The following is a 21,257-nucleotide window of genomic DNA, read 5'->3' as shown; positions in this document are numbered from 1 at the left end:
GTGAAAACAACACGTTGTTCCCTGGTTAATGCATTTTTCAGATATTCCTTCGGCTCCTCTTGAACACCAAACGGCTTCTCTGCATAGATTCCCAATTTGTCATTCTCTCCAGGTTGCAGGCCAGGCCGCCAGGGCGAGCAGGGGGGCCAGGAGGGGGAGGTTGGTGGTGGGAGCTGGTGGTGGTGGGCAGCCACATCCATGGAGCAGGAGGGACGCCTCCCTCCCCGAGAGAGGGGTGGGTCTTGGGGGTGGCCCTGGCCAGCCCTCACCCTGACCCTCCACCCCGGCCACCAGCATTTGGGTGAATGAGAGGCCTCGAAAACTAAACCATCAGGCAGGGGTCAGGGGTCGAGAAACTACAGTGGTGCCCTATGTTTTTAGAGCCCACAAGCCACGAACAGTTTGTACATTTAAAAATGTGATCAAGCCCGGCCGGTGTGGCTCAGTGGTTGAGCATCTACCTATGAACCAGGAGGCCAAGGTTTGATTCCTGGTCGGGGCACAGGCCCGGGTTGCGGGCTTGATTCCTGGTCGAGGGCCTGCAGGAGGCGGCTGATCTGCGATTCTCTCTCATCATTGATGTTTCTCTCTCCCTCTCCCTCTCCCTCTCTGAAATCAATAAAGATGTATTTTTAAAAACTGTGATCAAGACTACACGTGTCCCGCAAAGCCTGAACCACTATGACGGCCCTCACACAGCTGGCCGGCCCCCGGCGGGGGCGTGCGCAGAGCCACGCGGTCAGGAGGAGAGCGGCAGGCCCGGCTGGCTCTCGGTGCTTCCCCGTCGGCAGAACCGATTCCCTGGACGCTCCGCATCCTCGCCGGCGCCCCAGCACCTGTCTCCATGCAAACTGTAACCTGGAGACCAGCAGGTTCTGCTGGGCATCTTCTCATGCGGGAGTCCAGCGGGGTCCCAGGGCCCCGGGTCGGGGGGAGCCCCATTAGATGCCCTGCCCGGCGTTGCCAAGTAGAGTCCCAGGTAGCATGTCCCGCCGGGTGGGGCCCGGGCCCCTGGCAGGAGCGTGGGAAGCTGGCTGGCGCAGCTGCTCCTGGTGGGTGTCTCTGCCAGAGGCAGCACTCCGTCTGCCCTGGAAATGCGGGCCGGGGTCCAGCTGGAGGGGCTGCCCCAGGGGTCCCACCACGTGCCAGGGAGCTGGGCCTGCCCCTTGCTCCTCCCCCTCTTCTCCCAGGCTCAGTGTGCCCGCCGCCTGCTCAGGGAAAAGTGCTCCCGGGAGAGACCGGGTGAGGGAATACCCCAGAGCCTGTAAGGAAGGTGATGTCAGGCCCCGGAGGTGGCGATGGCAGGGACGGACGCCCAGACCTGCCCTGGGCTCCGAGGGAGACAGGTGCCCAGAGGGATGGGGGAGAGGGTGCCCTGGTCCGGGGGCCCAACCAGTGGGGTGGGGCAGGGGCTGGGGGACGGCTGAGGTTCTCAGATCTGTGACGCGAGACAAGGCTTTGCTTTCAGAAACAACGTTCTCTGAAGCTTCGGGAGGAACATCCCACGTTCGTCCTCAGGGGAGGGGTTACTGTGGGAGCCGGGCGGGCGGGAGCTGGAGGGCAGGTGGCCGGGAAGGTCGCAGAGGCAGAGGACAGGGCCCAGGCAGGGACAGGGGAAGCGAGGGGAGGGAGGAGGTGCGGGAAGGAAGGGGAGCAGAGTCGAGTTACAGGGCAGAGAAGTACCTGGAGGGGAGGAGGCAGGGCCTGGGCGAGGGGTGGAAGGAGGCCAGACCGGGGAGCAGGGAGGAAAAGAGGTCAGAGGAGGAGGAGAGGGGGAGTCTGGCAGGAAGGCCACGAGCAGCCCCCAGGACTAGCCCGGAGGAGGAGACCGATCTGGGGACCTCAGCAGCTTCTCTAGTGTCTCCACTGAGTTTTAGGGGGGACCTTCTCCGAGCCCTGAGACACCAGGGTCCTCAGGGGGGCGGCTCAGCTATGAACCCTTCCATGGGGGGCTGCGGGCGTGTGCATGAGCTACAGGAGACTGGAGGGGTGTCCGAGCCTGCTTGGCACCTGCCCTGGAGATGTGGGGGGAAGAGGCTGGGGCGGGGAAGTGGGGGCCGCCGGCTCAGGGGGGGGACTTACAGAAAGGATTTCATGTCCAAGCCTCGGGTTCGAATCTGCCCCACCACGTGGTCCCAGCTGCCCGGGTTGGAGCGGCTGCGGCCAGCGGCCGCCCGGTACTTGGAGCCGGCCGAGGCGCCCTGCCGCGCCTGGCCCCGGCCAGAGGCCCGGGGGGTGGGGCCGGGCACCGAGGCCGCGTGGGCCTGCAGCTGGCCCAGGCTCTGGCTGGTGGTGGGCTGGCTGGGCTGCCGGCCCCGCTGGTGCTGGCTCAGCGGCTGCTGCAGGCTCTGCTGCCGCATCAGGGTGCGGGGTCGCTGGCATTTCGGCTCTCCCGTGGAGCTGGGGATAGACTCAAGGGTAGTGGTCGTGGACAGGGTGGAGTCCTCGAAACTTGGGGTGGGTGGAGGAGAGGAGAGAAAGGAGAAGCAGGTGAAGGGATCACAGTGGAGAAGAAAGAAGCCCAGAGCCAGGGCCAGGAGGCCCGGGTGCAGGGCGCGCGCTGCCGGACCTTGCCAGGCCTCCATCGCAGTCCTCGCCGCTGCTGTTGCTGCCACCTCCCCCAGGAGGCCGCCACGACCCAGCCCACCCTGAGGGCCCCGAGGGCCCCGCCCCGCCCGCCCCCTGGCCTTGGCTCAGCTTAGTTCCCAGGTACCTCCTGTCTGAGCAGACCTCTCGGCTGGTCTGCGTGGCCACGGAAGCGTCAGAGGCTGCTGCGTGGTGAAGGCGGGTCCCCAAGGCCCCGTGGCTGCCTGTCATGTTGGGACGGGAGGGGGTGGCTGGACCTCCTGCTGCCCGCTCCTGCCGTCTCGCTGGGGACCCCAGGAGAGGCTGCCCTGTGTCCTAAGCACTCCTGGCCGTGGAGACACGCGGAATCCAGGCCAGTGCAGAGCTGGCCTGGTGGTGCAGGGCCGGGGAGGGCCAGTCTGTGCTTTGTCCACGGAGGCAGGGGTGTCCGCGGGCCCCCAGACCTCTGCGCCGTGGCCAGGGCTACCTCAGGGTTCCAGCTGTGGCCCATCTTCGCCCTCCTTCCTGGGTTCCCGTTTCTGAGGGCAAGTGTTCCCTCTTGGTCTCCTGGGCAATGATTCCTCATCAGAGGAGGGGACCCAGCAAAGGAGCAGAGGAGGTGGGAGCCCCAGGAACCACCTGTCTGGCCACTTGGCATGTTTCTGATGGAAAACAGCATGGCTGCCCTGTCCTGTGTGCATCTGAAAGAGGGCACCGCACGGGCCCACCAGCACCTCAGAAAAACACTGGGATTGGGGGTGGCGGGGGACAAGGACAGACCGGAGGCAGGACACGGCCGATCAGAGGCAGGGTGAGGTCAGAGACCTGGGTCCAAACCCCCTCTCTGCCATTTCTGAACTTCGGGACTTTGGAAAGGTGAGTCCACCTCCCAGTTTCTCCATCGGTAAAATGGGAGTGAGAAGCAATCCGAGCTGCCTCTGTCACAGGGCTGCTGTGAGGACCTGCTGAGGCCAGACTCAGGGATGCGCGGTCCAGGCCACGCTCCCGGGCCAGTGGTAGCTGCCCAGGTCTCAGGAGACGGAGGGAGAAGGCGTGAGAGAGCCCTGGCCTCCCGGACGCCCTGCTGCTGTGCCCCGGCTGGAGATTCCAGCGCATCGGACAGGCAGGGCCGGAGCCCGAGATCTCAACCTCCCCCTCTGCCCCTTCCCTCCGACTCCCAACCCCTGGGCTAGGAGAGCGGTTGGCAAGAGATGGGCTCGCGGCCCCTGGTTTCTGTAAACGGCGTTTTACTGGAAACGGCCGCTGTCATTAATTTACAGCCTCTCGGTTTTACTGCGCTTTGCTTTGCGAACTTTGCAGACACTGTGTTGTTTTTTTTTTTTTTTTTTACAAACGGCAGGTCTGTGACAACTCTGGATTGAGCTGGTCTATCAGCGCCATTTTTTTAAGCAACAAAGTATTTCTCAATTAAAGCCTGGACATTCCTTGCAGACGTAATGCTATTGCACACTTAGGCGCGGCAGAGTGCAAACGTGGCTTCTGTACGCACCGGGGAGCCGCCGCACAAGGCGTGGGACCCACTTTACTGCGACATTCGCTCTATGGCGAGAACGTCTGGCAGGGAGTGCTCATCTCCAAGGTTTGCTGCACATCGGCCTTTGGCTGCTTTGGGCCGCGACGGCAGGGCTGAGTGGTTGTGGGAGAGACTTGTAAAGCCAACTACTCCTCAGCTGGCCCTTTACAGGTAGCCATGCACCCCTGAGCTGCTGGGGGGTGGGTGGGGGGGCGGGGGGGGCCCTTGGAGCCGCTTTCACCACTGCAGTCAGACCTCAGCTCTGCTCACGCCCTGAGCCTCCCTGGGAACCAAAGGACAACAGTTAGCCTGCCCCTGTGGGCTGAGAGAGAGAGAGAGGGAGAGAGAGAAAGAAAGAGAGAGAAAGAGAGAGAGAGCGAGGAAGAGAAAGAGAAAGAGGGGAGAGAAAGAGAGAGCAAAAAGCAAAACGCTGGGGTCCTAGGGAGGGCAGCAGCCATGCCAGGCTCCGGCCTGGAGTGGGGGCCCCCTCCAGGGGCAGGCCCGGGCGGGGCGGCCACGTAGGCCCGCAGCTCCCCGGGGGCAGGCAGAGGTGGGGGCCGCCGCCTCCTCCTTGCTGACCTCACTTTGGTTTCCTATCATATCCCAAACTAGTCTCGTCTACAACCTCTCAGTCACGGGAAACGAAAAGCGGTTCCCGGGGCCCGGAGCCGGCAGGTGGCCTGGAGGCCTCAGCCAGCCTGGGGTCAGTGGCCGGAGCAGCCTGGGGAGGGCCGCGCTGGGCCTGCTTTCAGAGGGGGCGGGGTGGGGCTTCCTTCCCGACTCTCGCGAGGACTGTCAGGGGGCCTCGGCCAGTGTCCCCTCAGGCCAGAAAGCACAGAGCTCTCAGCACAGGGGGCCTCCGTGCACCAACAGCAGCAATCCCGGGCTTTGGGGGGAGAACCAGGAGGGCCCAGGAGCTGAGCAGGGCTCAGGGCTGCCGGCCTCCTGAGAGCGAGGCTGCCCCATCAGCCGGCCGGGAGCCAGGCAGTTCAAGGAGCTGATTGGAACCTATGTCCCAGCGGGTGAGGATGGTTCCAGGGCCTGAGAGCCTGGGGCCACAGGAGGGTCTAAAAGCCAAGATGAGAACAAGGCTGCCCCCTAGTGGGGGAGCGGGGAGCGTGCTACCTGCTGAGAGTAGGGCCAGCCCTACAGCCATCGCCCAGGACCGGGACTGACCGTCTGATGAGGTCGGACCACCCTCGTCAGAAAAGAGGAGCCAGCTGGGGCTCGACAACCCAACCTCCAAGAACACAGCATCCCGCCAGCCGCCAACCCGCTGACCAAGCCGGGGACAGCCAGTGGGGATGGCTGAGATGAGGATGGCCTTTGTGGGGCCTGCGAACAGGCGGTGCGATGATGTGAGCAAGACTGAGACAAGCCAATGGAGTCACCAGGTGGTCAGAATGGGCAGGGCTCAACCTCTGGGTCTAGAGCCATCTGCTGGCCGTAAGAGGGAAGGCCCGGTGAGTGGCAGATGAGTGGCATAAACACAGGCGGGGAGCGGGCCAGCTCCCCAGGGATGGGATGGTCCGATGGCTGAGCAGCTACGGGCCTGCCGCCCATGGAGGGGTGACCTGGCTGCTGCTATGGGGGGGCCAATCGAAGAGGCTGGGATGACCCGAGGACTGAAATGGAGCTGCCTGGGGGCAGAAAATGAAATGACCTGGTCATGGGGCAAAGGAAGAGACTGACGGGGGCAGCAGCCAGAGGCCGAGAGGCGACACGGATGGCTGTTAGCTGTGCTGATGGCAAGGACGATGGGGGGTGGCTCGTGAAGGGATGGGATGAGCCAGGGGCCGAGGACGGCCCCTCTGGGGGCAGCAGCGGGCATGCTAGGGGTCCCGCTGTCCACCCTGGCGGGGGCGGCCTGAGCGCTGGGCTCTGGCGGCCACGGGGCCATCACTCACTTGGACAGGTTGAGCTTCCCTGCGGCCAGGTGGCTCTGCACCGTCCGCCAGCGGCCTCTCCCCGCCTTGCCACCGCTGCCCGGCTCGCTGGGGGCAGTGCCGCCGCTTCTCAAGGCGTCCTCTCCGGGTGGTGGCACCAGCGCTGGCGTCTCCCCCAGCCGGCCTTCCCGCTCCACCGCCAGCCCCGCTGCGGCGGCCACTTTGGCGCCGGACAGGAGGGTGCCACTGGAGGCAGCCAGGCCAGGGGGCGCCAGGGGTGGCGGTGGGGGAGAGAGGGCAGGACACACGTGGGGGTGGGAAGGTAGAAGAGGAGGAAAAACAATAACAGATAAAAGGAAAAAAGAGACAGTGAGAGAAGAGGAGAGAGACAGACGGACAAGAGACAGACAGAGAGAGAGAGAGAGAGAGAGAGAGAGACATCAGCACTGCGAGTGTGTTAACAGCGGAGCCTGCAGAGAGGAGAGAGGGGCCGGCGGGCGGGGGCTGGAGAGCAACGCACCACGACAGTGGAGGGGGCCCCTCCCCACCGCCTGGGGCAGGGGCGGTGGGGGTGGGGGAGGGCAGCCACCTCCAACTCTATCCCACAGGACAACGGAGGGTTAACGACGGAGGAAGAGCGGGCTGTCCAGGCCAGGAGGCCCCCAGGCAGGGAGAGAGAGAAAGCCGTGTTAGTCAGAGTTCATCACCACCAGCACCATCACCGCCACCACCTCCACGACCACCACCGACCACCACCACCAGCAGCCAGGGCAGCAGCACACAGCGGGGAGGGAAGCAGAGCCACACCAGGGGGGAGGGACCCACACGGGCAACCCCATCCTGACTGCGAGGGGCGGGGCCGCGGGGACCAGCGTGGGGGCCGCGTGGCTGCTGGCTGCAGAGGGGGCTCTCCTGCCTGGCGGCCCTGGGGGTGGGGACAGGTGAGGGGCGGGCAGGCGAGGGGGGCAGGAGGGGTTGCTCGTCTCCATGGCCAGCCTGCCCATGGGCTGCAGGGGAGGGGGGTGGGGGAGGAGAGTGAAGGGCAGGGACCGGAGGGAGGAGGGCGTGCGCAGAGACTCGAGACTCGGGTACATAGGATCAAACCAGGTAAAGTCACTCACTTGAGGGACAGTCGTGGGTCGCCATAAGGGGCGTAGGGTGAAATGTTTAGAATAAACTCCTTGGGAGGGTAGGAGCTCCATTTCTGCTGCACTGTGCTCTCATTGTTATTCCAAAAGTCTCTGTCTAGATCGCTGGAGGGGCAGAGAGAGAGGGGAGAAAACAGGGAGATACAAGAAGAAACAAGAACCGCCAGTCCTGGGGGGCAGAGGGCCCGTCTGGGCACACAGAGGGCAGGTGGGCCCGGGCTGGCTCCTGCGGGAGGAAGAGAGGCAGGCGGGCTCCCAGCCGGCGCCCCTGCACACGTGCACGCGCACACGCTCACGGGGGCACACACACGCGGGCGGGCGGGAGGAGCGGTGCAGAGGAGGCGCTGCAGGAGGGCGACTGGAGCCTGGCACCCTGGGGAGCTGGTGGGAGAGAGAAAGATGGTGAGAGAGCAGGGGAGAGGGGAGAGGGCCTGGGGAGAAGGCCGGGCGAGATGCAGGGGGAGTGGGAGGCGGAGGGGGTGCTGGTTTCTGGCTGGAAAGAGCTGAAATGCAGATCAGACCCTGCTGCCAACGTCCTCTGGCCTCAGTTTCCCCGCCTGTCCGTCACTGCTGCTGTGGCTGCTGAGCCGCCAGCTATCCCATGGCGTGTGGAGGCCCCAGTCCTGGAACCCCACATCCTCCCCTCTCCACCTGCCTCCACTGAGCGCTTCTGGGCAGGCCCAGCTCCCCCTCCCGTTGGCCCGGGGTCCCCCAGCCTCCTCTGCTCTCTCCCTCCACGGCAAACGCTGGGGTTCAGCCTTCCCACGGGAGCATCTCCAGGCCTCGGGCCTTGCTGAGGGGACGGGGCCCTTCGGGTCCTCTGTACTGGGCCTGTGTGAAGGGGCAATGGGCAGCCTCTCCCTGTGCCCAGGCCCCTTTCCGAGGTGGCCGCGGGGTCTCCCTATGTCGGCGCCCCCCCCGCCCCCCTTCCGGGATGCCTCCTATGGAAGCACAGAGAATGGGGGCCCTTCCGTGGGAGGCCGGGGGCAGAAGCCCCAGCTGCCGGGAGGCTTGGCCCGGAAACCCCAGGAGCCAAGGACAAGCTGACCTTGACCTCAGTTCTCAACAAAGAGCAGACAGACAGGCGCTGAGCAGCCGCCACACGCCCCTTGGGCCTCCCTGGTGGGCAGCCTGTCTGTAGAGCACCTTGGAAAGGTCTCACCGGGACCCCGTGACCAGGGTCGAAGCCAAAACCCAGCGCCTTTAAGGTGCCAATAATAGTGTACAGTGTTCCCCAAACTTGGTCGGTCACGGAACCCTTGATTTGTGGCAAGCTGTTAGGAGTGCTCTGAGGAACAGCGTGGGGAGCGCTGCTAAAGGACGACTCCCCAGGACTTCTGACCAGCCCCCCCCTTAAAGGAGGCCCCAGGCCACGGCAGGTTGTGCAGCCCTGGGCCCCGCTTCCTGCCCCTCCCCTGGCTCTGGGCCCTGGCCAGAGGGGAGGCCTAGGAACCCGGGGCACCGAGAAAGGAAGGGTGGCTTCCTTCCCCTGGGCAGAGGGTCTGACGATGCAGCAGGCGGGGCTGGGCATGGGCTGCAGGAGGGGAACAGCCCACTGTCGCCCTCGCTTTGTCAGAGCCCTGGCAGGTGCTGGCCGAGCCTGCAGGGCCAGCTGCCCACCTGCTGCCCACCCGTCCCCTTGTGTGGAATCCCCTCTGCTTCTGGCCCGTTCCAAGACTTTGGGCCCTGCCGCGCCCCCCCCCCCCCCCCCCCCCCCCCGTCCAGGAGGTTATTGGTCACCTGGCAGAGACAGGCCCCCCCCCCGCCCCCACCCCCCCCACCCCGAGAACACGGCTGCACACTCAGGGGCCAGCCTGCAGGCGGCACAGGTGCTGAGCTGGGGGGCTGGCCCGGTGCTCCCCCACCCCCCACACTGTCCCCCTGCCTTCAGGAAGCCCCGAGCGGAGCCGGGCTCTGCACCACCCCTGAGACCTGCGGGCTCCGGCTTTGAAGACTGGAGCGGGTGCAGCCGAACCAGGTTCAAAGGCTTCCCGTGCCTCCCCACCCCCAACCTGGCCGGGCCCCCTCTCCACTAACCCGCCCTGCAGACGCCCCCTCAGCTTCTGTGAAGGCCCCACAGGGTCAGAGCTAGAGATGAAAGAGAGGAGGGGCAGGAGGGGCAGAGGGGGAGCCCTGAGGAGCAGGGGGAGGAAGAAGGGGAGGAGGAGAGAAAAGGAGGAAGACAGAGGAGGGAGTGGGGGGATGAGGCAGTGGGAAGGGGCGGGAGGGGAGGGGAGGGGGCAGGGCAGGCCGGGGGCAGCTTGCCCCTTAGCTGGCAGGCTGAGATGGCGGCGCCCTTGGCCCCACAGCCTCGGCTCGAGTTAGGGACCAGGCCATGGGCCAGAGGGCACAGAGCCCCCGGCCGGGTGGGGCAGAGGGGCGTCTCCTGGTGTCCCCCAGGGGCCCTCCGCAGTGGACTGGCCCAGGTGGTCCACAGTGGAAGGCTGACCTGCTTACTTGAAAGGCCTCTTAGAGCAAAATGGGGGGTCAGAGGCAGCAAGACATTCGCTGGGAATGGGGCAGGGGAGCTTCCCCGTTACCAGCGTCCCCTGAGCAGCCCAGCGCTGGGCTGCACCCCTCCAGGTGACCCTGAGAACACTGACAGGGTTCGAGAAAAGAGTGGGGGGCTGGGCGGGGTGTGTGCGACGTGAAGGTGGATGGAGGAACCAGTAACCGGGCTGAGGGAGGACACAGTGCCAGGAGGGCAGCCAGAAATGCGGCTGGGGGCCTGGAACACGGTGAGGGTCTGGGGGGCACCGGCAGAGAAGGCGGGGCCTGGAGCCACCCCGAGGCACAGGGAGTGTGTGTGTGGGGGAGCATGGCACAGGGTTGAGGGGGACTGATGTCTGTGGCAGATGCAGACGTAGGGAGGGTCAGGGGCTCCTCCCACCTGGGCTGCCTGCACCCCCATCCCCAACCCCAAGGCTGGCACCTACTTGATGGCCTTCTTCTCACTGCGCCCACGTCCCGAGTCGGGCGTGCCCACCGTCTCCAAGGAGTTCTTGTAGCGCTTGCCCTACGGAGACAGCACCCGTCACTCCCGGGACCCAGGGCTGCACCCTCCCTGCCTCCACAGAACGGGCTCCCCCTGGGGTAGCGGGGTCCTCCCCCTGGGGTAGCGGGGTCCTCCCCCTGGAGTAGCGGGGTCCTCCCCCTGGGGTAGCGGGGTCCTCCCCTGGGGTAGCAGGGTACTCCCCCTGGGGTAGCGGGATACTCCCCTGGGGTAGCGGGGTAGACTGGAGCCCAGCCTTGGCAACAAGGTCAGAGGTCAAGGGTGTCACAACTGTGGGGTGCCAGCTTCACCAGTACCTGCTCTTTGGCTGGCACTTCCTGGGCCTCAATGGGTCCCAAGACCTGCCCCACCCCCTTGACCTGCACCCCATCCCTGAGCCCAAGGCTGGGGCCTCTCCCGTCCTGTTGCTCTGGCCAGGCTCCCAGAAGCGCAGCTCCCTCTGCCACAGACAGATGGCTCTCAGGCCACATCCCCCTGGCTACGTCACACCGGCCACGTCACTGCCCCCAGATGGTGGGGGCGGCATCCTGCAGGGCAAGGTTGGCAGCAGCCAGTGACGTGAGCCGCGGGGGTGGGGAGAAGGCCCGTGCCCAGTCCTGCCCAGGCTGTGGCCCTCACTGTCTGGGGGCTCCCTGGGGTCCTCGCGCCTGGGGCTGGGAGGCGGGGCAGGGCCTGAACATGCTCCCTCGTAAGAAGGCAGCCCACTGACTCTCACTCCAGCCTGAGTCGGGGAGGGGCAGGATGGAACAGGGGGGGGGCACCCCCCATCCCTGGCTGGAAGGAGGGCCGTGGCTGCAGCGGCAACTGGGCCTGCTGCCCAGAAGGTGAGCGCCATTCACCTTCTTGGTTTGGGTTTCTAAATTTAGTTCATGCGGAGCCTGGCACCATTAGCATTCCTGGCTGCCACCACGCGTCCTCAGTGCGCCCGGGGGCCACAGGTCTAGGCCAGGCCGGGGCTGGTGTGGGTGGCGGGGGGATGGGGCCATGGAAGGGCTGGAGCTGCCCTCACAGACCATTCTCCCACTGGACACTTGCCTGCCCCTGCCCAGCGGACACACACACACACACACACACACACACACGTTTCTCCACGTGCAGTCGTGTGCACCGACACCAGAGCCACAATAGTCAATCATTCCCCTTGCCCCAAAGCAACACAGAAGCGACAGCTGTGCTCCCTGGCGCTCCTGCCAACTGCAGCCCCTTCCTGGGCACAGGGCCACCTGCAGAGGGACAGTGGCAGCGGAGCTCCCCGCAGGGGTGTGTGGAGTGGGGGGCCTCATCCCCCCTCAGCACCCCTAGGCCTCCGGGGGGCCGGGATCCTGGTCCCAGGGCCTCATGCTCCTGTGTTAGCCTGATCAGGTCCCTCCTCCCCTTCCTTCCCGAGTGGGTGTGACGTCACGGGAAGAGCCGGGCCCCATGCTGCCGCCTCTCAGCACAGCTGTGACTTTCCTCCCGACTTCAGCTCCCACCCTGGGCAGTTCACCCCAGGGACGGCTGTACGGCCTCTCGTACTCGGTGTGGAACCTGGTACCCAGCAGTTCCCTAAACCATCAACTGGAAGCGCCCTCTGGGGTCCCCCCATCCTGGCCGCTGCCTTGGAGCCAGAACCTGAAGAGTTACCAGCGGAGCTACCGGTTCTCAGCTCCAGCTCTGACCCCAAGACACTCCTAGTTCCAGCTGGTCCATGGTGGCCCAGGGCCCTTCTTGGGGTGACCCTCAGGCGGGAGCCCCGCCCCCACTACTCCAGCACTTCAGGCCGTGCCAGGCCCTGGTTGAGGACCCCCTCTCTCTCCCCCTCTATCTTCCTAGTCTTGGCAGGGAACTTGCCCATAAGCACCCCCTTCTGAGGCGGCTGCGGTCCTTCCCCAGGCCAGGCACGGGGAGGGCTGGGGTGGGCTGGCCCCTGGTGTCCCCAGGGCCGCTCCCCCTTCCACAGCTCAGAGAGCCGCCCCTCAGGCTGCAGCTGCCACTGCAGTGGAGCCGGGAAGCTAGGGGGATCGGCATTGGGGCAGAACTTGGTTTGGGGGACAGGGAGGTGCATGAGGCAAGGAGAGACCCCATGCCACCAGCCTGCTGGGCAGGGAGGACTTGGCAGGAGAGCTGGAAAGCCAGCTGGAGGTTAAGGAAGTTGTTAATGTTTGGAAATGGGATCTGGGCTGTGAGGGCACCACGTCGCTGCTGCAGAGGGGACAGGCGGGCAAGCATGGGGCATGGAGACAGCCCGGGCAAGGGGCTCCCTGGCTCTGCAGCCCGGGGGGGGGGGGGACGGGTGGAGGGCAGGGGAGGGGTGGTAGCAGGTTGAGGGCTTGGGCAGCTGGGAGAAAGAAGTCAGAAAGGACAGTGTGGACTGGACTCTGGGGGAAGTTCCTCAGGCTGGACAGGGGGTGGGGGTGGATGGGCTCTGCATCTCTCAGCTGCCCACCTGCTACAAAAGCTGTTGTCCTTGAACTCCTGCCCCCAGATGAGTGGGGACAGGGTGAGGCTCTCACTACAGACACACACACACACACACACACACAGACACCCACTGCACTAATACCCTCAAAGTGGATACACTCAACACAAAGACCCCCCCCCCCCCCCGCCCACACACGCACTCAAGGGCACCAGCAGCACCTGCTCACACACCTTCACCTGCCGTCCAATACGGACAGACAGACAGACAGCCAGCCCAACAAGACATGCAGGCTGCAGTGAGTGCTCAGCCACGCCCACAGCCTCGAGGACACTCGCGCACAGAGGCACGGGGCCACCCTCCACTGCCCCTGGAATTCTGAGATGCGGCAGCCACAGGAGATCCAGGAACAATGCGGGGCAGCCAGCCTGGCTCCACCTGCGGGGAACAGCCGTCCCGCGGACACGCGCGCACGGGGGTGGGGGTGGGCAGGAAGGAGAGGCACGTCCCCAGTTCCTGAGCACGCGTTTCCTGCAGGAAGCGTGCGGGGCCCCCGGGGGCGTCTGCGCCTTCTCTTTCCTAGGAGTGCCCACGGCCACAGCCTCCCGCCTCTGCGGCTGAGCGGGGACCCTTCTGCACCCAACCCCGGGCAAGTCCCACACCTGGGCCGCCTCCAGGCCCACCCTCGGGGGCGCCCCCGCAGCTCCTCCAAGCCCCACCGCACTTCTGGGAGGGGCTGAGGGTCTCCTGGGGCAGCCGCCCTCCCGGCCGCGGGCCGCTCCCGCCCCGGGCGCCCTCGGTGATGAATGTGCCCCTGACCGGCTCGTTACTTATTGATGCTCGATCCGCTCGCCGATTGCCCAGCCTCGCTACCGAGGAAAAGGGGCCGCTTGTGCTTGTCCAAACCCGGGGAGCCTGGATGAATGTGCGGGCGCGGGGGTGGGGCGAGGCTGGCGCCGCATCTCATTGGCCAGGATGCCCGGCTCGGCCCCGCCCCGCCCCGGAGGAGGGGGGAGGGCGGCGGGCCGAGGGGAGGGGGCTCCCCTGCACCGAGCGCGTGTGCCTGCGGCTCTTTCTGCGGGAGGCGGGGCACGTGTGCGCGGAGTTGCGCGCGTGATATCGCCCGCGAGACCCCGGTCTCTCCACGAATGTCCTCAGGGGTGTGGCTCTGAGTGTCCACAGGGACCCACGCGGCCCACACCCAGGCCAGCGCAGTGCGCACGTGCGGTGTGAATGCCTCAGGTGCGCCTGCCTCAGGGGACAGGTGGGCCTTGGAGAGCCTTCACGAGCCTGCAGTTGGGTGGGGGGGCGAAGGGCGGGGGACGGGGTGCAGGAGCCTCACCAGTTTGCGCTGACACCAGTGGCAGAGGCCGCAGAGAAGGATAGTCACGCTAAGGCTGACGGTGATGATGGCCGAGACCAGCAGGACGTCGCGGGTGGGCGCCCCTGGGGAGGGAGGACATGCACAGGTCAGACCCTCATTGGCCAGGGCCAGCCACCCTCCCTCAGTCCAGAGCCTTCAGAACAACCACGCTGCCCGCCCTTCCAGCTGACCCCCAGCCTGGGAGCTCTGAGCCCACAGCTCTGAGCCCACAGCTCTGCCCACCCTGGAGGGCTCCGCCTCTCCCTCATCTGAAAAGGAGGCAACTGTGCCGGCTGACACCTCTACTGCTCTCTCCCTGCCGGGCCTGTGTGAGCCCACAGGCTCCGTACCACCCCCCAAACTTGACACCCTCCAAGGGAGAAGCCAGCGTGCCCCTAGCCCCCCCAACTCCCCCAGCCTCCACACCCCACTAAGACAGTCACTGCTTCTCCAGGCCCCCCTCCAGGCTCTGAGCTCCACTCCAGCCAAATCCGCCCAAAGGGCCATCAGCTCCTACAATCCCTCCGAGGCATCTGCCCTGTGGGCACGGACAGACTCTTAAGTGTCTGGCCGCGGCTCAACAGCCACGTGTAGAGTCCAGAACGAGATCTCTGGAACCCTCTGACCAGCCCTGGCCCCCTTAGCCCACCCAACGGGGTCTGCACGCCCGCCCTCCCCTCCCCTCCCCTCCCCTCCCTGAGTCGCTGGGCCCGTGATGGACAATCTCCCGAGCGCTCGCCGTGGCTTCCATTCCAAGAGCTCAGAGGTCCTGTGTGCCACGCCAGCACGGCCACGGGTGAACCTGGGGGCGGGGGTGCGTGAAGGATTAGGAAAGACAGACGGGAGAATAAAGCTGGGGCGGGGTGGGACGCTGTCCTCTGACCAGAGAGACAGTGCCACGGGCTGCAAACCGAGTCTTCATTTTATAGCAGATTCCACGAGGCACAGTGAGGGCGGGTCAAGATGTTTACAGCGTTCTCGGGGATTTCGAATCTACTCAATCACAGGCACATGACCGAGCTTTGTTTACTTGCTGCCCCTCCCGCAGCCCACATCACTCAGCCACGTGGGGCCACAGGTTCGGGCCATGAGGTCAAGCTCACAGCCATAGCCTTTGGCTGTAATTGTGCTGGGACTTGCACGTGGCTTTGCCACGAGAGGGGATCGTGCCCTCTCATTAGGCCCAGGCTTGCACCTGTCCAAACGCTGTAGCGGCTCTCCACAGTCCTGGACCTCAGGGTGGGAGTCTTCGTGGGCCTGCTCGGCGAGGAAAGCGCCAGGTTTCTGTGCAAATGGCGGCTCCTGCTCGCCGTGTGGCTGAGGGCGAGTCACATACCCGCTCCGTGTGCTCCCCTGCAATGCAGATAAACCTCCTCCCTGCCGTCGCACAGGTGGTTGTGCACACGAGCCCAAACCAGACACCAGGAAGGCGAAATTTGACCGAAACGGTCATGTGAGGGAGTCAGGTGAGAGCGGCACCATCACACGTGCTCTGTGAAGCTGCGTGCGCTGGATGCGTCCGAAAGTCAAGGAGACGCGGTTGTTTACAGAGGAGCCTGCGTGGGACTTCCGGTGCCAGGGGGATGGTCACTGAGAGTGGGTGACAGCTGTCTGTCTGGTCCTGGTTCCTGTGGTTTAAGGTGCTGGGCTCATCCTCTTGCTTTACTGTGGGGCCTCAGAGAGAGGGCCCAGAGGTCACCCCCAGCTCTCAGGGCCCTCGGGGCTCCCCCCATCACCACTCCAGGGCCCTGGGCACTTGGTTCGCTACCTGTTCTCTCTGGAATCCTGCTTGAGCCTCCTCTCTCCCTTCCCCATTTCCGGAGCCTCCCAGCTGTGGGAAAAGGCTGCCCTCACCTGTCCCCCATCTATCTACCTGCCAGGCCAACGAAACTTCCTCTTGTCCCAAGTCCAGAGCCTCGGCCCTCAAAAGTCCCTGCAGCCAGTCGACTGTCACCCTCAGGGCCCACAGCTCCCGGGAGCTCTGGCCCAGGCCACCCAGACACCAAGGAACCAGTGCCCTTCCCTCCGCGGGCAGGAAGGCACCTTCGCCAAAGTTCTCAGGCCAAATGGACGGCCTCCATCTTCAACCTCAGGCCTCCGAGGGAGGACGGGGCGGGGAGGAGTGACGGCCACAATTCCGCAGGCACGTCACCTGGGCCCCGAGAGGCAGGGCTGTGGTGAGGCGATGGGCAAGGTGCCTTCTGGGAAGAGGGCCTGCACTTTGCCCAGCTCCCTCCACGGGGAGGGCCTGGGGGAGGGGGAGAGCAGGTGGCACAACACCTTCCTTTGTCGAACTCCCTCCTCAGTGACATAAATTCCATCTCGGGTTGAGCTTTCAACTACTCGCTACTGAGCATCTACCATGGGCACAGGGCACAGGGCACAGGCAAGGATCCGGCGATGACTTCCTAGCGCGTCAGGAGCCCCAGAACCGGTGAGCGGCAGGCCACCAGCCTGGAGCTCCAGACTCCAACACACCCGGGAAAGGACCCACGTGTGAGTACAGCCCCTGCCTCATTTAAAAAATAATTATTTCATTAAAAAAAATATATATATCCTTTTAAATTTATTTTCCAATTAGAGTTGACAAGCCTCTATTTCTTAACAGCCGTGTGGCCTTGGACAAGTGCCTTAACCGCTGTGTCTCCGTTTTCTCCTTTATACCGAAGAGAAGATAAAAATGCCATCCGCTCTCTGGGATGGTTGTTAGCACGCAATAGATCGGGATGCTCACTAAGGTTGTTGGTGTTAGCTTTGTCTCAGGGATAAGCAGGGGGCTCTGGGAGCACACAGATGAATGGACTGCCGGATGAGGGAGCTATCTGGGAAGGCTTCCCGGAGGAGAGGGTCTTTGGTGTGGTCTGGGGGGTGGGGCTGAGGTGAGGGTAGCATATTCTGGGCAGAGGGAACAGCAAGAGCAAAGGAGGTCAGTGCTTTCATCTGTGCAAGAGCGCACCCTTCTCGCTCTGATGATGAGCAGGTGTCCTAGATGTTCCACGTGAGGCAACAACTCAGTGCTCACGGCAACGGGAGTCGGCGTTACAGTTATCCCTGTTTTACAGATCGGGGAACTGAGACACACAGGGGTCAAGCCCCTTGTCCAAGGTCACTCAGAGAGCAGGTGGGGGAGCCGGGGTTTGAACCCGGCAGCCTGGCTCGGGGCCTAGCCTCTGCTCTGTGCACTTTTAGGAACACCGGGGGCTCCCAGGATCCCTCAAGGGCCAGGGAGGGGAGCTGAGCAGATGAGGCCACGGCCCCACAGTCCTCTTCAACCCACGCCGCCCATTTCCTTCTGTTTCCCGTCGTGGGGTGTTGCAGACAACGGACAAAAGGGGCGTGTTGCTGAGGAATGTTGAGCCCCATCCCGGGGATCAGGGACCCTGGGACCCCCCGGCAGCATGGCGGACGCCATCGTCTTCCAGGCAGTGACCTCTCCCCACCAGGCTCCCAGCACCCCTTGCACAGCCCGCGAGGCCGGGGTGAAACGCTTGCCATTGCAAATTGCACCGATGCTGTGAGTAAGTGACACGACGTCCTCGGCCAATGCATGGCGCTGCCATGGGGGGGGGGGACAAGCACGTCCTCACCTGCCAGCCAGAGTGAACCATCCCCAGGGCCTGGAGTCTGGGGCTGGAGGGACCTCGGAAGTGAGGGGTCACCCCCCAGGCGGGGCGGCGACAGGAAGCAGCTTCGCAGGAGACGGGCCTCCAGAGACGGGCGTTGGGGAGGGCGGCCGAGCCTTGTGCTGAGCCCAACCCGCCTCCCCAGAACCTTCCCTCGTGGTCCTGGGCTTGCCCTCCGAGCTGCTGGGAGCAAGCTGGCTCCCTCTGCCACACGCAGCCTCCAAATCCTTGCTGACAGCTCTCATGTCCCCTCCAGCCGTCCCCAGGCAAAGCCGCCCATGCCCTTCGAAACCTCCCTCCGATGACATGCATGGTTTCAAGTCCCCTTAGCGTCAGCATATTCACATTTGAGGAAAGAAAATATTGCCACCCTCGCCCTCACCAGCCTTCTGACAGCGCTGAGTCCCACGACCTATCCCTGGGCAGAGGATGTGTCCTGGGTCCTGGGGGGCGGGGGGGACAGACAAGGGTAGACCGAGGGCATCAGGAGACCTGGGAGGCAGGGGAGGCAGGAGCGAGGAGGACCAGGCCTCCTGGGTCCCATCCCAGGGGTGTCCTGGGAGGGAGGGTGAGCTCGGGCACACTGCTGACCCTGTGCCCAGGCCTGTGGTGGGTGTGTCCGCCGGTCAGAGCTCAGGATTCATGACAATCTAACGGAGACCTGTAGGCCCTGCCACGTCCTGTGGGCAGAGCCTGTGCTAACCAGGCCACTCCCCGAGGAGCTCGCGGGGTCTGATCTGGGCGCCCCAGGAGGCGGCCCACCTCTGAGGGCGGATGAGGTCCTCACCCACTGTCTTCCCCTCTGTCCGCCCAGCTCCAAGGACAGAGACGAGCCCTGAGGCGGTGCTCAATAAATGCTTGTTGCCAGGACGGGTGGGGAGGAGTCCCAGGCCGCTAGGAATAATGATGATAATAGAGGCTACTATGTGTTAAGCACCTACTGTGTACCAGACTACAAGGTCCGAGAAGGCAGGGGTCCTGCTCTGTTGTCCCAGGATCCTCAGTGACAGGCTGACACTCGGTAAACATTGGTTGAAGGTTCAATGCCTGTGTATGTTACCTCATGTCACCCAAACAAGACGGGAGAGCAGAGACGGGAGGGGCTGCAGGGACAGGGTTTGAGAACCTCTCTTACACACACACACACACACACACACACACACACACACACACCCCTTCCGTTCTTCCATTGTGCCCATCTTTGCCTGACAATTCTTTTTTTAAAAAAAATATATTGATTTCAGAGAGGAAGAGAGAGAGGGAGAGAGAGATAGAAACATCAGTGATGAGAGAGAATCATGGATCGGCTGCCTCCTGCATGCCCCCCACTGGGGATCGAGCCCGCAACCCGGGCCTGTGCCCTTGACCGGAATCGAACCTGGGACCCTTCAGGCCACAGGCCGATGCTCTATCCATTGAGCCGAACGGGCGAGGGCATTTGCCTGGCAGTCCCTGATTTTTCTAGGCCAGAGGAGAAGCGCCTCCTGCAGGAGCCCTCCGTCACCTCCTCAGTGGGAATGAACTCCTGCCTCGGGGCTCCCCGCACAGGGGGCCTGCCTGCCGTTAGGGTGCAGTGATTAAGTGCCAGGGCTCTGGAGCCAGGCTGTCTGGGCTCAGATTCTTGCTCTTATTCTTCCAAGCCATGTGACCTGATCTGTGTGTGCACTGGTCTCCCCATCTGCAAGTGGGGGCTCGTAATAGTCCAGGCCTCACAGGACAATTGTGAGGTTTAAAGGAATGAGCACAGAGAGTGTGCTTAGCACAGTGCCCGATGCAGAATAAGTGGGCAGTAAGTGCTGGCTATTATCATAGCATCGCCACCTCTCCGCGCAGGAGACATCTGGGCACGGCGTTGGCACTCAATGAGCGGAAAGTGAAATACTGAGCTAGATACACATCTAGTTTTCCCCAAAGGACAGTGGAGGCCAGGGGGGTCACGTCTTACTCAATTCCGTGCACCCCGCCCCCGTCCAGCCCCTGACTCATGACGGACGGGCCCAGGGCTTGAACAAGAGCAGCATCAGTTGAATGCGTAGGGCAACGAGTGGGGAGGGCTGAGGCAGCGAGGGGCGGGGGTGGGGTGACCGCTGGAAGCCAGGCTGGGCTTCAGGTGTGCACTGAAGACCTGACCCCATCCCTTGCCAGGGATCTGCCCCCGCTCCCAATTTTTTTCATCTCCTCAGCAAGCCATGATTTATGGATGAACAGAATCAAACAGGGCCGCTGGCTGCTGGGATGCCCCGGGGAGCTGTGGCGAGGGAATGGACTTCTGAGGGCAAGCTCACCAGCTACCCAGGGGGAGTGGGAAGGGAGCCAGAGGAGCAGGCACACATATACAGGCCACAGACAGACACCATGGCGCGCGCTCTCTCTCTCTCTCTCTCTCTCTCTCTCTCTCTCCCTCTCTCCCTCTCTCCCTCATGCACACACACCACACACACACACACACACACACACACACATACATGCGCCACGGAGACTCCTTGCACAGACATCCATGCTCATACACACACACACATGCATGGGCATGCATGCATGCATGCATGCACACACACACGCATGAGCCACGGAGACTCCTTGCATATACCCATGCTCACACTCACACACATACACATGCATGGACACACACACAAGCCACGGAGACTCACTCCTTGCACAAACACCCATGCTCACCTTCACACCCCCCCATGCGTGGTCACACATGGTCATAGCCATGAGCAGATGCCCAGCCCACGCTGCCATCCACGGGGTCTTGGCATTCATGCACTTCCTCAGCCTGGAATTTCCTCCCTATGGCCAGCATCTGTCCACTCAGATTCTGTCTGTCCTTCTGAGGCAGAGCAGTGGGAGGGAAACCAGCTGTGAAGGCAGACAACCTGGGTTCAAGTCCCACCCCCGGCCCTGGCCAGTGACCCTGGAAGGGCCCATGCTGGGCCAAAGTGCTTTCCCTGTAAATGATGATAATAACCCCCGACCTCCCCTGCTGGGGTCCTGTCAGGATCACGTAACAGTTCACATTAATTGAGCGCACGCCTTTTGTGCCAGGAAGTGCAGCCGCACCGTTTTGTGTGATCGCCACGACCTTGTACCACGTCCCTCCCGGTCCACAGAGGAAGGTGGGCACGGGGAATTAAGGCAGCCCGAGCCTGTCCCTTCCCAGCGGCTCCTCTGAGCTGAAGGATGGGATGAGATTCTGTAAACCGCTGCACGGCACAACCTAGCCACAGCCCGCTTTACCCTGCCTTCTGGAAGGCCGAGGTCTCTCACACCTGAGGCTTTGCATAAACTGTTCTCAGGCTGGAATGCCCCTCCCTCTCTTCTCTACCCTCAGGGTCCCCAGACAGAGATGGCCTCCGTTCCCTCCCACATTTCCTTCTGCTTCCCCTGTACCTACGGCAATTCTTCTTTGAGTTAATAATTAGCACGTTCTATGTCTTTCCCCCACTGGGAGCACCGGGAGGGCTGAGACCGCAGATCACTCATCTCTGTAGCCCAAGGTCTGGTACGAAGGAGACGCTGGATAGACAAGGGCTGAACAAAAGCCTGAAATTATTCGAGGCCGCAGGGAAGCCTGCCTCTTCCAGGAAGCCCTCCCTGATGACATGCACTCACAGCCGTCCCTTTCCTCTCCAAACTTGAATGAACTGCCCCTCTGTCCACCCTCCCCCTTCTTGAGAATCGTCTTGTTCCCCAAGCAGGGCCAATAGGGCAAAGTCCTGTCTCCCCA

At 63.6% G+C, this 21,257-nt stretch overlaps 1 protein-coding gene across 6 annotated transcripts in view; it reads right to left on the bottom strand.

Annotated features, from left to right (window-relative positions):
* The window catches only part of SYT7 (synaptotagmin 7), a 55,719-nt gene that overhangs the window by 17,863 nt on the left and 16,599 nt on the right, over window positions 1–21,257 (bottom strand). The window contains exons 2-6 of one of the 6 annotated variants that reach the window (XM_059710469.1): window positions 13,887–13,990; window positions 10,070–10,149; window positions 7,107–7,238; window positions 6,007–6,231; window positions 2,083–2,451 (exon numbers count right to left, since the gene is read on the bottom strand). In XM_059710469.1, coding sequence (XP_059566452.1) covers window positions 2,083–2,451; window positions 6,007–6,231; window positions 7,107–7,238; window positions 10,070–10,149; window positions 13,887–13,990 — 910 coding nt within the window. The remainder of the gene's footprint in view (window positions 1–2,082; window positions 2,452–6,006; window positions 6,232–7,106; window positions 7,239–10,069; window positions 10,150–13,886; window positions 13,991–21,257) is intronic. The other 5 variants (XM_059710470.1, XM_059710471.1, XM_059710472.1 and 2 more) reach the window with 5 other exon arrangements.

This window comes from Myotis daubentonii, chromosome 9, assembly GCF_963259705.1.
Source record: "Myotis daubentonii chromosome 9, mMyoDau2.1, whole genome shotgun sequence".
Taxonomy (NCBI): domain Eukaryota; kingdom Metazoa; phylum Chordata; class Mammalia; order Chiroptera; family Vespertilionidae; genus Myotis; species Myotis daubentonii.
Note: the sequence above shows the minus strand (reverse complement) of the source record. Positions and strands in the feature narration are given on the sequence as shown.